This window comes from Carlito syrichta, unplaced genomic scaffold, assembly GCF_000164805.1.
Source record: "Carlito syrichta isolate Samal-C Ts95f unplaced genomic scaffold, Tarsius_syrichta-2.0.1 Scaffold308805, whole genome shotgun sequence".
In the NCBI taxonomy this organism is placed as follows: Eukaryota; Metazoa; Chordata; class Mammalia; order Primates; family Tarsiidae; genus Carlito; species Carlito syrichta.
Genome location: NW_007252901.1, coordinates 1,307,654 through 1,318,065, shown reverse-complemented (window position 1 = coordinate 1,318,065; position 10,412 = coordinate 1,307,654). Strand labels below are relative to the sequence as shown.

Here is a 10,412-nt window from a genome sequence, read left to right as displayed (position 1 = left end):
ACTCACCTCAGCCTCCCAAAGGCACGGGATTACAGGCTGAGCCACCGAGCCCGGCCTAGACTTCTTTTTGAATCTCTTTGCTATAGCAAGCAAAAAAGAAGCCCAAACACCCCTCTCCTTTATTTACCTCACACCCTTGTCCTTCAACCATTCCAAAGCAGTGAGCAAGAGCATAGAGTAGAAGCCAGTGGTGGCGCATACCTACAGACTCAGCTACTGAGGAGGCTGAGACAGGAGGATCACTTTGGGCCAGGAGTTCAGGGCTGTAGAGCACTATGCCTGCGACTGTGAAGAACCACTGCACTCCAGTTTGGGCAACATAGCAAGACCCCACCTTTTAAAAAAAACAAAAGAGCTTGGAGTAGGACTTCTGACTGACACAATAGGGGATGGCTTTTTTTTTTTTCTTTCCATCTCTTCAGGGTCCCATAGCTGAAGAGTGGCAGGCTACAGAAAACCAGGGGTTGGATGGCTGGCATTGGGCAGTAACAAGACCTAAACTGTAACGTGGCAGAAACACTCAGCCTGGGCAGCCACGGAGAGTGGCCTGCAAACAACATTAAATCATCTGTACTCTAAACTTGAAATGAGCACCTATCCTACAAATATTCTTTGAAGAAGAGTCATCATCCAGCCGCAGCTGCATTAGCTCTATCTCGAAAGGGCATGCTGAGACCGGCAGTGGGTAAGGGAATCAGATGGGGGGGGTGACACAAAACTCCCCATCACTTTGGCTCCCATTTCACTCTCAATTTCCCACCTGGAAATTGATGAAACACTACACACCTATTCTGGGTTAAATTCCCCAGCAGAGCTAGAAACACTCATCCACAAAATTACCCTCCTCTGTCTCTGGAGAGGAAAAATCAGATGGCCAGCTTGGGGAGGGAGGGGGCGGGTAGAGAACAAGGACTGGAGGCCAGGGGAGGAGGGGAGCAGGACAGACCGGCGAGCACTGGAGGACACTCCTCTCCCCAGCCCTCATCTCGTCCAAAAGTCCTCGCATGGGTCGCTTCCCTTCCCTTCCCCTCTCAGCCCGGGTTCCGCATCCCCGTCACCCTAGAGCCGAGCGGCTGGAGACCGGAGCAAAACCAACAACCGTCCCAGGAAGCTATCGGTTGCCGATAGGGGGAAGGGAGCGGGAGAACTGCAAGGAGGAAGGAGGAGAAATCCGAGATGAGAGGCGACCCCCAGGGCGGAAAGTCCAGTCCCTCTCAGTCAAAGGCGGAGCTCCCGGCCAATCTCGGCGTCGAGTCTTACCGTCTCCCCCCCCCCCCCCCCAGCCCAGGTCCTAGGATTCCACTCCGTCCCCTTTTTCTTACCAATCAACCAAAGCACCATGAAATTCTTTGAAGGGCCTCGGAGGTCACCAGGACCCGCGGGAAAGCCTGATCCACCTCGGGGGGGGACACAAAGTCCAGAAAAGCGCAGGGATCCACGACCCCATCCAGCTGCCCACAGGACGCCCGAGCCCCGCGGCGCGAGCAAGGGCTCCCGGGCGCCGAGTTCCAGGCAGGAGCCGCAGTGTCCTCCCAAAGGGCAGGGCCGCCCCGAGCCTCCGAAGAGTCTTCATCCCGAGACTCCCACCGCCCGCCGCAGGCGAGAGAAAAAGGGAGAAGCGCCGCGAAGCGCTGGCCGCACGGAGCCGGGCGCCGGGTGATGTCAGCGAACTCCGCGCGGGGCACGGGAGGGGCGGACTTAGAAACCAACAAACCACACCGGGAGGGCGGTGCGAGCGCTTTTTCTTACCGAGGTCTGACCCTCCGGGTCCACGTCCACCAGGGTACACCAGCTCCGCGTCCCGTTCATCTTTCTCCCGCGGGATCACAGTACTGGTGCCGCCCGTCTTCCCCGCGGTCCGGTTCCAAACAGGCAAGCGCGCGCGGAACGGCCCGCCTTGTATAGGCGCGTCGGGGGCGGGGCTGAAGGCGGGCCACGCCTCCAGGACGCTGTTCCGCCAACCAGAACAAGGATCAGCGCGAGATGGGCGGGGCCCAGGGGCTTTGAGACTCGCCCCATCGGCGCTCGCTCACGTTTGCATAAAGGTGGGGCTTGGGCGCGACGTGGGACTGCGCGACTGAACAGCTTTATCTAGCCTATGTGGTTGTACCTCAAGAGTCATTCGTCTTTTCTCTTTTTTTTTTTTTGAGTTGGAGTCTCACTCTGTCACCTAGGCTGGAGTGCAGTGGCACGCTCACGGCCACCGCAGCCTCCACCTGCTGGACTCAGGCGATTCCACCACCCCGCCCCCCACCCCCAGCCTTCCAGGTAGCTGGAACTACAAGCGCCCAGGCTAATTTTTTGATTCATTGTAGAGACGAGGTCTTGCCAAGTTGCGCAGACTGGTCTCAAATCCCTGGGTTCGGGGAATTCTCTCGCCTTCACCTCCCAAAGTGCTGAGATTACAAGCATGAGCCACTGCGCCCGGTTCTTGTCTCCTTTCAACTCTCCAAGACTAGTATTGGTTAGAATCACCTTGCCTGCCCCTAGAGTTGGAAGCTGCAAACGCTTCCATATATTCTCCTCTCCCTATACGTAAGCCAACCTGTAGGCTTGGTAGAATTGAGTAAACCTTTCCTCCACCGCAGGAAGGCAGGCACCAAGAGCCAGCTAACTCAGACTGGCCCAAGCCAGTCTGGCAGGTGCCCTTCCCTGGCAAGAAGCCCAGGCCAGTCAAAGCCAGCTAGGCTCTGGGTGGGGCTTGTTTTGCAGAAGCTCTTATACTAAAGTTGCCCTTATATGGTTAGGAGAGGCGGGACACGTTGCCTTAAAAGGAATTTATGTTCTTGAGAAGTTTGAACTTCAACTTCTCCAGAGGCATTTGCTCCCCAAGCCTAGGCTGGGATCTTGAGGGTCTAAGAGAGGGTTGGCCAGGCAGGATCCTGAAGCCTATTCCCAGTCCTGCCACTCCACTTGGCTACTGCTCACATGGACAGCAGGCAGAACTCATCAGGAGGAGGTCTGACCTCTTGAGTAGACAATGCCCTTGCGTCTGGCTATAGGCTCTGGTGAGGGCTCGCTCCCCCTTCCAGGCAACACAAGGGCAGAGAGGCAGAAACTTCCCTCTCTCCCAAGTAGGGACTGGATCCTATGCCAGTTAGGAATGAATGAAGATCTTTGTACCTGGGAGGTGAAGGGTGGGGTTGTCCCTGTGACCCAAGGGGATACAACCCAGTTCTAATCCTCAAAGAAGGTATTTATTGGCCTTGCTCTTCCCAGAGAGTTGTTCAGGAGAGAATGGGGCTGCTATAAACATTTCCAGGCTTCCTAGGTCCCATCTGATCTGCTGTAAAGAGCCTCTGAAAAGCGAAGTGAAGGAACTGGGTGCCGTGACTCACGTCTGTAATCCCAGCACTTTGGGAGGCCAAGGCTGGGGGGATTGCTTGAGCCCCAGAGTTTGAGATCAGCCTGGGCACCATGGCTAAACCTCATCAATACAAAAATATTAGCAGGACATGGTGGCTGGCGCCTATAGTCCCAGTTACTCTGGAGGCGAGATGAAAGGATTGCCTGAGCCCAAGAGGTTGAGGATGCCATGAGCCATGATCATTGTGATCACTACACTCCGGCCTGGGCAACAAGAGTGAGACCCCAAGTCAAAAAAAAAAGTGAAGAAAACCCCAACATCAGTCTCTAAACTGTTAATATGACTTATTCATAAAACTTGGACCTCCAAATAAGCCAGGAAAATGAGAAGACAAGCCAGGGATTTTATTATAGATATATAATTTTAATGTTTAATTTAAAATAAAACCAAGGCTGCATTCAATTGGGAGAGAATGTCTGATTTGCAGAATATAAGAATTGTTTTAAATCATGAAATTACAAGTCATTGGTGAGAACAGCCTTCCTCCTCCCACAGGCTCCCTCCAGAACCTGCTTAGGAAGAGAAGTGAATCATCCCCCTTACCTCTTCCTCGGCAGGGCTTGGCTCTCCCCAAAAGCCAAAGGAGAAATAAATCCTCCACTGCTTCTTCCCTTTTCTACCAAGAGTCAGCTTCTAGCCCCAGGCAAAGCCCTGAATCAGGGCCAAGCTTCTGAGCAAATAAGGGTCCCTTAGTTCTCTGTTGAAGCTGGGCACATCTGGTCAGAGAGGCCACAAGGAAGGCCACAGGGACTGAGACTTTTGCTTTGGGAACCTGTACAGAGAGTTGTCAGGGTTCCCAGATGGAACCACCTTATAACCACATCCATATCCACAGAGAAGGGAGAAGAAGGATGGAAATCCTGAGCAGAACCAGGCCTCCACCACCTTATCAAGCTTTCCAAAGTCCCTCTTTCAGGCCAGACGCAGTGGCTCACACCTGTAATCCCAGCACTTTGGGAGGTGGAGGCGAGAGGATTGCCTGAGCCTAGGAGTTCAAGACCAGCCTGGGCAACTTGGCGAGACCTCATCTCTATAAATCAAAAAATTAGCCAGGCGTGATAGCGTGTGCCTATAGTTCCAGTTACTTGGAAGACTGAGGTGGAAGGATCGCCTGAACCCAGCAGGTCGAGGCTGCAGTGGCCATGAGCATGCTATTGCACTCCAGCCTGGGCAACAAAGTAAGACTCCAACAAAAAAAAAAAAAAAAAAACCAAAGTCCCTCTTTCAGGACTCATCAGTAGAGAAGCCAGCAGCTCTCTCAACCAGTCACTGAGGCAGCAGGGAAGGGTGAGGGCCCTGGCTGGGAAAAGGCTGCTCTTTGGAGAGGTATGAATGTGCAGATACAAAAGGCAAGAAGAGCATCCTTACCTCCTCACCCTGGCTAAGGCACTGAGAAGGAAAAAACAAGGTAGGAATGGGAAAGATGGGAAGGGGAGAAGAAGAAAAAAAGGAATTGGAGGGGCATGGGGACCACCACATGGTCCCATGACTGTGCAAACAGGAGCATCTGAGAAGTGGGCAGAGCCACGCCTGCGTGTCCATTACCCATAGCATTCCCCTCACTCTGCTCCAGAGTGGGAGGAAAATGGGTGCCAGGAATCCAGGGAGAACAGCATAGGGTATTTCCCTGAGCCTTAGGGTTAGGGGCTAAACCACAAAGCTTTATACACAATGGCAATTTCTATCCCTTCCTATCCTGCTCAGTCCCCTCAGCCTCTATGTGGACCACCATTCCACTCTAAGGGTGATGACGGAGGGGTCAGCACTTGAGGGAAGGGCTCTGTTGGCTTAAAATATCCACTCCTCCAGTGGAAAGGAAAAGTCCATCCATCAGCTTATTGCTGCTGTCTTTTTTTATCACCATCACTCAGACCTCTCCCTGTCTCAGGGCTGAATAACTGGGTCAACCACAGGAACAAGGAACCCGAGGTGGGCAGGACAGAGCAGAACAGGGCTGGCTGGGATAGGCCTCGAGCCTGCTTTCTGGGCCCTTGAGGACCACAAGCTAACAGGAGCTGGTCTGTAGGTTGCTCTCCGTAAGCAGTGATGCAATGGATGAGGGATCATAGACACTGTCGAATTCCTCATCTGAACTCAGCCCTTCATGTTTGAGGGTTGACTCAGCAGCTGAGCGGGAAGCTTTGCGCCTGAGTCAGAGAAAAGAATACTGGTAAGAGAAGGGGAATAGAAAAACGGAGACCGCCGCGCTTTTCATGCTAAAGAAACTCCAGTTTTTCTAAGGCCAGATGTTACTCACAAAACCTCCCACTAAACAGAGATTTGTGGAGATGGGGTACAGACAGGATGCTGGCTGAGATACTAAGAAATAATCATAACGGCTTCCAGCCAGGAATAAGTGACTTCACAATCCCGCCTGAGCGATTCTCCTCCTTATCCAGCTCCCATTCCCTTCCTACTCTACTGTCCCTCTGGCGCAGAAGGAAGAAGGGTGGCCCGTACCAGGAGTCCTTCTCCAGGGATTTGATCCGGGCCTGGAGCTGTTCGTTGACCTCATGCTGCTCCTCCAGCTCACGCTGGGCCTTCTTCCTCAGGCCATCCAGTCGCTCGATTTCCTCTTCCGCTTCATCCACCTGCCGCTTCAAAGCCTTCACCCTCAGGCTCAGCTGGGCAGGATACCGAGTCCCCACGTTAGAAAAGCATCTGCTACTGTGGCCTGGGACCCTCCCCTGGAACAATCTTGACAAGGGATAAAAGTGACCCTGGGCAAGTTCCCTAGCCTTGGAGGGTTGCCTTGGGGATTACCTGTATGACTACACGTATGACACGCAGAGAACCTAGCACATCCTAAGCACTCACTACACACGTGTACTAGTCTGGCCCTTTCAGTCTAGTCCGCTCTGTCCTTACACAAGGAACAACCGAGTCTGGAGTGCCTGTGGGAGGTAAGAGCCTCCTGTGGCCTTCTCACCAACACATAATACGTGCTCGCCCCATGGCTGCTTGGCCCTGGGACGCCACGTCCTTACCTGGTCTTTCTGGTCATTAACATGCTGTCGTTCATCGTCAATCTGGATGGACAGCTCTTTTACTCTCCGCTCCAGTTTGCGGGTGGTGGACTGCAGAACTGACTTCTCCCTAAGAGGGTGAGGTGGAGGTATGTCTATGGGTGCTGCCATTTCTAACGTGGCCCCCTACTTCTTCCAAGGACTTCTTGCAGTCATGAGTCCCACCACAAGACCAGGGAGAATCCAGGACAAATCCAAAGCACCAGGGAGATTGAGGTCTTCCGCATTTCAGAATTTCTGCAACTCTCACTGCTCTCTATCAGGAGAAAAGGCCACCCTAAAGACCAGGCCAGTTTGGCCATTTATGAGACAGAAGATGGAGAGAGCTCCAGAGAAGAAAAGTCCAAAAGGAGGGAGGCGGGGAGGGAGAACAGGTTCATGTCACCTTTCTTCAGTCTGTAGCCGCTCCTGCAACAATTGATTCTGGGACTCAAGCTGAGAGAGGCTGGCATTGGGCTTCTGGAAGCCTTCTGAGTTGGCCAAGCGGGTCTTCAGGTCCTTGTTCTAATAGGGACGGGAAGTCTCCACGGTTAGCAATCCACTTGGTCCTTCTACCCACCTCCTCTGGTCTATCCTCAAGACCTTCCCTCTTACCTGTCTCTCCAAGGAGATTTTGTCACACTCCAGGTCCTGCCGAGCAGACCTTTCCTGCATGAGCTCAGTTCTCAGCTGATCTACCTAGTGGGGATGGGTGAGAGGAACCACACTTGGGGAGGGCTAGGGATGAGCCAGCAAACTGAACCAAGCGAGACAGAGTCACTGAAGATGGTCTCTGAACCAAATTCCCAGGCAACTAAGAAATCACAGCCTAGCCGGGTGTGGTGGCTCACGCCTATAATCCCAGTATTTTATGAAGCCGAGGTGAGAGGACTGCCTGAGCTCACGGGTTCAAGACGAGCCTGGGCAACTTGGCAAGACCTCATTTCTACAATACATCAAAAAATTAGCCGGGCATGATGGCGTGTGCCTATAGTTCTAGCTACTTGGAAGGCTGAGGTGGAAGGATCACCTGAGCCCAGCAGATCAAGGCTTCGGTGACCATAAGTGTGCCACTGCATTCCAGCCTGCGCACCAGAGTGAGACTGCAACTCAAAAAAAAAAAAAAAGAAAAGGAAAAAGAAATCACAGTCTATTCAAATGGGAGGAGGCACAGAACTTAAATAAGGTCTCCCTAGTCCCGCCAGGAACTAGCATTACTGAACCAAACAGCCCCCATTCAGGTCAGAGAGTAACCCAGGCCACCAGGATTCCCTCCTTCACTCAAATTCATGGCTTCTTTCCACCTGAGAAAACTAACCCTCCCCAAAGTAGGTAAGACCCTGAAGTAGACCCAGCCACACACAGATCCTGCAGCCAGAACTCTCCAGATTGTGAAAGATGGGAGGGCAGAGTTGTTTTTGAAAGGATCGAGAGGTTATATTGACCAGGCACGGTGGCTCAAGCCTATAATCCCGGCACTTTGGGAGACCAAGACGAGAGGAATGCCTGAGCTCAGGGGCTTGAGACCAGCCTGGGCGATTTAGCCAGATGTGGTGGCACACGCCTGTGGTTCCAGCTACTTGGAAGGCTGAAGTGGAAGGATCACCCGAGCCCAGCAGATTGAGTCTGTGGTAGCTGTGAGCATGCCACTGCACTCCAGCCTAGGCAACAGAGTGAGACTACGACTCAAAAACAAACAAAAAACAAAAAAAACCAAAGAGGTTATATCATCAGGGGTAGACAGAGATGGGGGGTAAGGACGGGGTTACCTGGTCCCGGCCACGATTCACCCTGTCTGTTAGCAGTTCCACAGTGTTCTTCTCTTCATCCAACTCTGCTTCCAGCCGTGAGACTTTTTCCTATGATGGAAGGACAAGAGGTTAATTCTACCCTAAATGCTAGACACTGGAATGCCAAACTCAGACCAGGACCCAGCCTCCACAGACATCTCTCTTGCACATCCCAGTAACCTTTGGTTCTTGCCCCTGCTCAGAGCTACCATGGAGTTAGCGCCCTCTGCTGACCAGGTGTGACATCATGGGGAGGGGGTGGATGGGACATGCTCTGGTCATGGCCCCTTGGCAGGAAGGCAAACCTCAGAATCCATTCCTCATTGGAGATCCCCCCTATTTCTCAAATGCGACAACTGAGCCAAGGCTGGGATGGAAAGACTCAGAAACAAGTGCCAGAGGCAGGGCCATGCAGAGGCTAAGAGACGAACATGCAGCCAGACTGCCTGGGTTTGAAAATCAGATCTACCATTTCCTGGCAGTGGAACTATGGACAAGTTAATCTCTGTTCCTCAGTTTCCTTCCTCTGCAAAATGGAGAAAACAACACTACCTACCCCACAGGGTTAATCTGAGGATTAAATGAGTCTTTTTTTTTTTTTTTGAGGTGGAGTCTCACTCTGTCGCCCAGACTGGAGTGCAGTGGCCGCTCCCGGCCACCACAGCCTCGACCTGCTGGACTCCAGCGATCCTTCCACCTCAGCCTTCCGAGTAGCCGGAATTACAGGCATGCGCTACCACGCCCGGCTGATTTTTTGATTTATTGTAGAGATGAGGTCTCGCTGCCCAGGCGGGTCTCGAACTCGCGGGCTCAGGCAATTCACTCACCTCAGCCTCCCAAAGGCACGGGATTACAGGCTGAGACACCGAGCCCAGCTTAAATGAGTCTTAAGTGCCTGTTGCACAGCACAATATATGTTTGCTAGTGCTATTATTATGATTATCAAAGAAAGCAAGTTGAAGAACATTGCTCACTCTAAAGGGAGAAACCCACAGCTCAGCTCCAGCCAACCTCTGCCATGCAGACTCAGGACTAGAAGCTCAGTGTTACCATATCTTTCAAACATCAAAGAAACCAGAAATCCACATTTTGGGGTGACATCTATAAGTTTCTAATATTGGCAATTAATTCAAAGCTGTTTAAAACACCACAGCCAAACAAAACGCATCAGTCATGGGCTGTCAGTTTCTATCTCTAGTACAGAAAAAGGTTGGAAAGTCTCACCGATGCCAGGACCCAGAACCCTCCCCACAAAGGGTCATTCCTCAAGACCTCACCTCAAGGCCCTTAAGTTGCCGGGCCCTGTCATCCTGGGAGCGCTTCTTGTTCTCTGCCTCTTGCTCCAGTCCCTGCATTCGCTGGGCCAGCAATTCTTTGTCCAATCGGATTGAGTCTCGCTCAGCCTGGGCTGCCTGCAGGGCCTGCCGCAGTCTCTGAATCTGAGTAGGAGGGAAAAATGCGAAAGCTCAGTGTAGTAAGAAGGTGGAGGTTGAGGGTGTGAGCAGCCCACCCCTGTGAAAAGAAATGTTTCATTGCTGACATTCTTTTTTTTTTTGAGTTGGAGTCTCACTCTGTCTCCCAGACTGGAGTGCAGTGGCCGCTCCCGGCCACCGCAGCCTCAACCTGCTGGGCTCCGGCGATCCTTCCGCCTCAGCCTTCCCAGTAGCCGGAATGACAGGCATGCGCTACCACGCCCGGCTGATTTTTTTGTTTTATTGTAGAGATGAGGTCTCGCTGCCCAGGCGGGTCTCGAACCCACGGGCTCAGGCAATCCACTCACCTCAGCCTCCCAAAGACGCGGGATTACAGGCTGAGCCACCGAGCCCAGCATTGCTGACATTCTTTAGAATTATCAGTGTGTGGCAACAATAAAAAGCACACTGACTTTTCCTCTATTTTCTTTATTGCTTTAAAATTATCTATACAAACTGGAATCACCTGAGGAGTATTTTAAAAAACACTGATGCTAGGTCTTACCCTCAAAGATTATGATTTAAGTGGCATGAGATACAGCTTGGGCATTGGAATTTTTAAAAATCTCCCCAGGTGGCTCTAATGTGCAGTAGAGTTTGAAAATCACTGCTTTAGCTGGGCTTGGTGGCTCAGCCTGTAATCCCAGAGCTTTGGGAGGCTGAGGTGAGTGGACTGCCTGAGCCCGAAGGTTCAAGACCTGTCTGGGCAACTTGGCGAGACCTCATCTCTACAATAAATCAAAAATTAGCCAGGCGTGGTAGCACGTGCCTGTAGTTC

General features: G+C 52.3%; 2 protein-coding genes across 3 annotated transcripts in view; both read right to left on the bottom strand.

Moving 5' to 3' along the window:
- TUFT1 (tuftelin 1) overlaps positions 1–1,868 on the bottom strand; it is a 45,180-nt gene extending 43,312 nt beyond the window's left edge. Inside the window, exon 1 of one of the 2 annotated variants that reach the window (XM_008065811.1) lies at positions 1,750–1,868. In XM_008065811.1, the coding sequence (XP_008064002.1) occupies positions 1,750–1,809 (60 nt within the window). In that variant the 5' untranslated portion in view covers positions 1,810–1,868. The remainder of the gene's footprint in view (positions 1–1,749) is intronic. The other variant, XM_008065812.2, reaches the window with a different exon arrangement.
- A 3,348-nt stretch (positions 1,869–5,216) lies between these two features.
- CGN (cingulin) overlaps positions 5,217–10,412 on the bottom strand; it is a 23,159-nt gene continuing 17,963 nt past the window's right edge. Inside the window, exons 14-20 of the mRNA XM_008065810.2 lie at positions 9,440–9,601; positions 8,142–8,231; positions 6,988–7,071; positions 6,779–6,897; positions 6,355–6,463; positions 5,828–5,991; positions 5,217–5,514 (exon numbers count right to left, since the gene is read on the bottom strand). Coding sequence (XP_008064001.1) covers positions 5,373–5,514; positions 5,828–5,991; positions 6,355–6,463; positions 6,779–6,897; positions 6,988–7,071; positions 8,142–8,231; positions 9,440–9,601 — 870 coding nt within the window. The 3' untranslated portion in view covers positions 5,217–5,372. The remainder of the gene's footprint in view (positions 5,515–5,827; positions 5,992–6,354; positions 6,464–6,778; positions 6,898–6,987; positions 7,072–8,141; positions 8,232–9,439; positions 9,602–10,412) is intronic.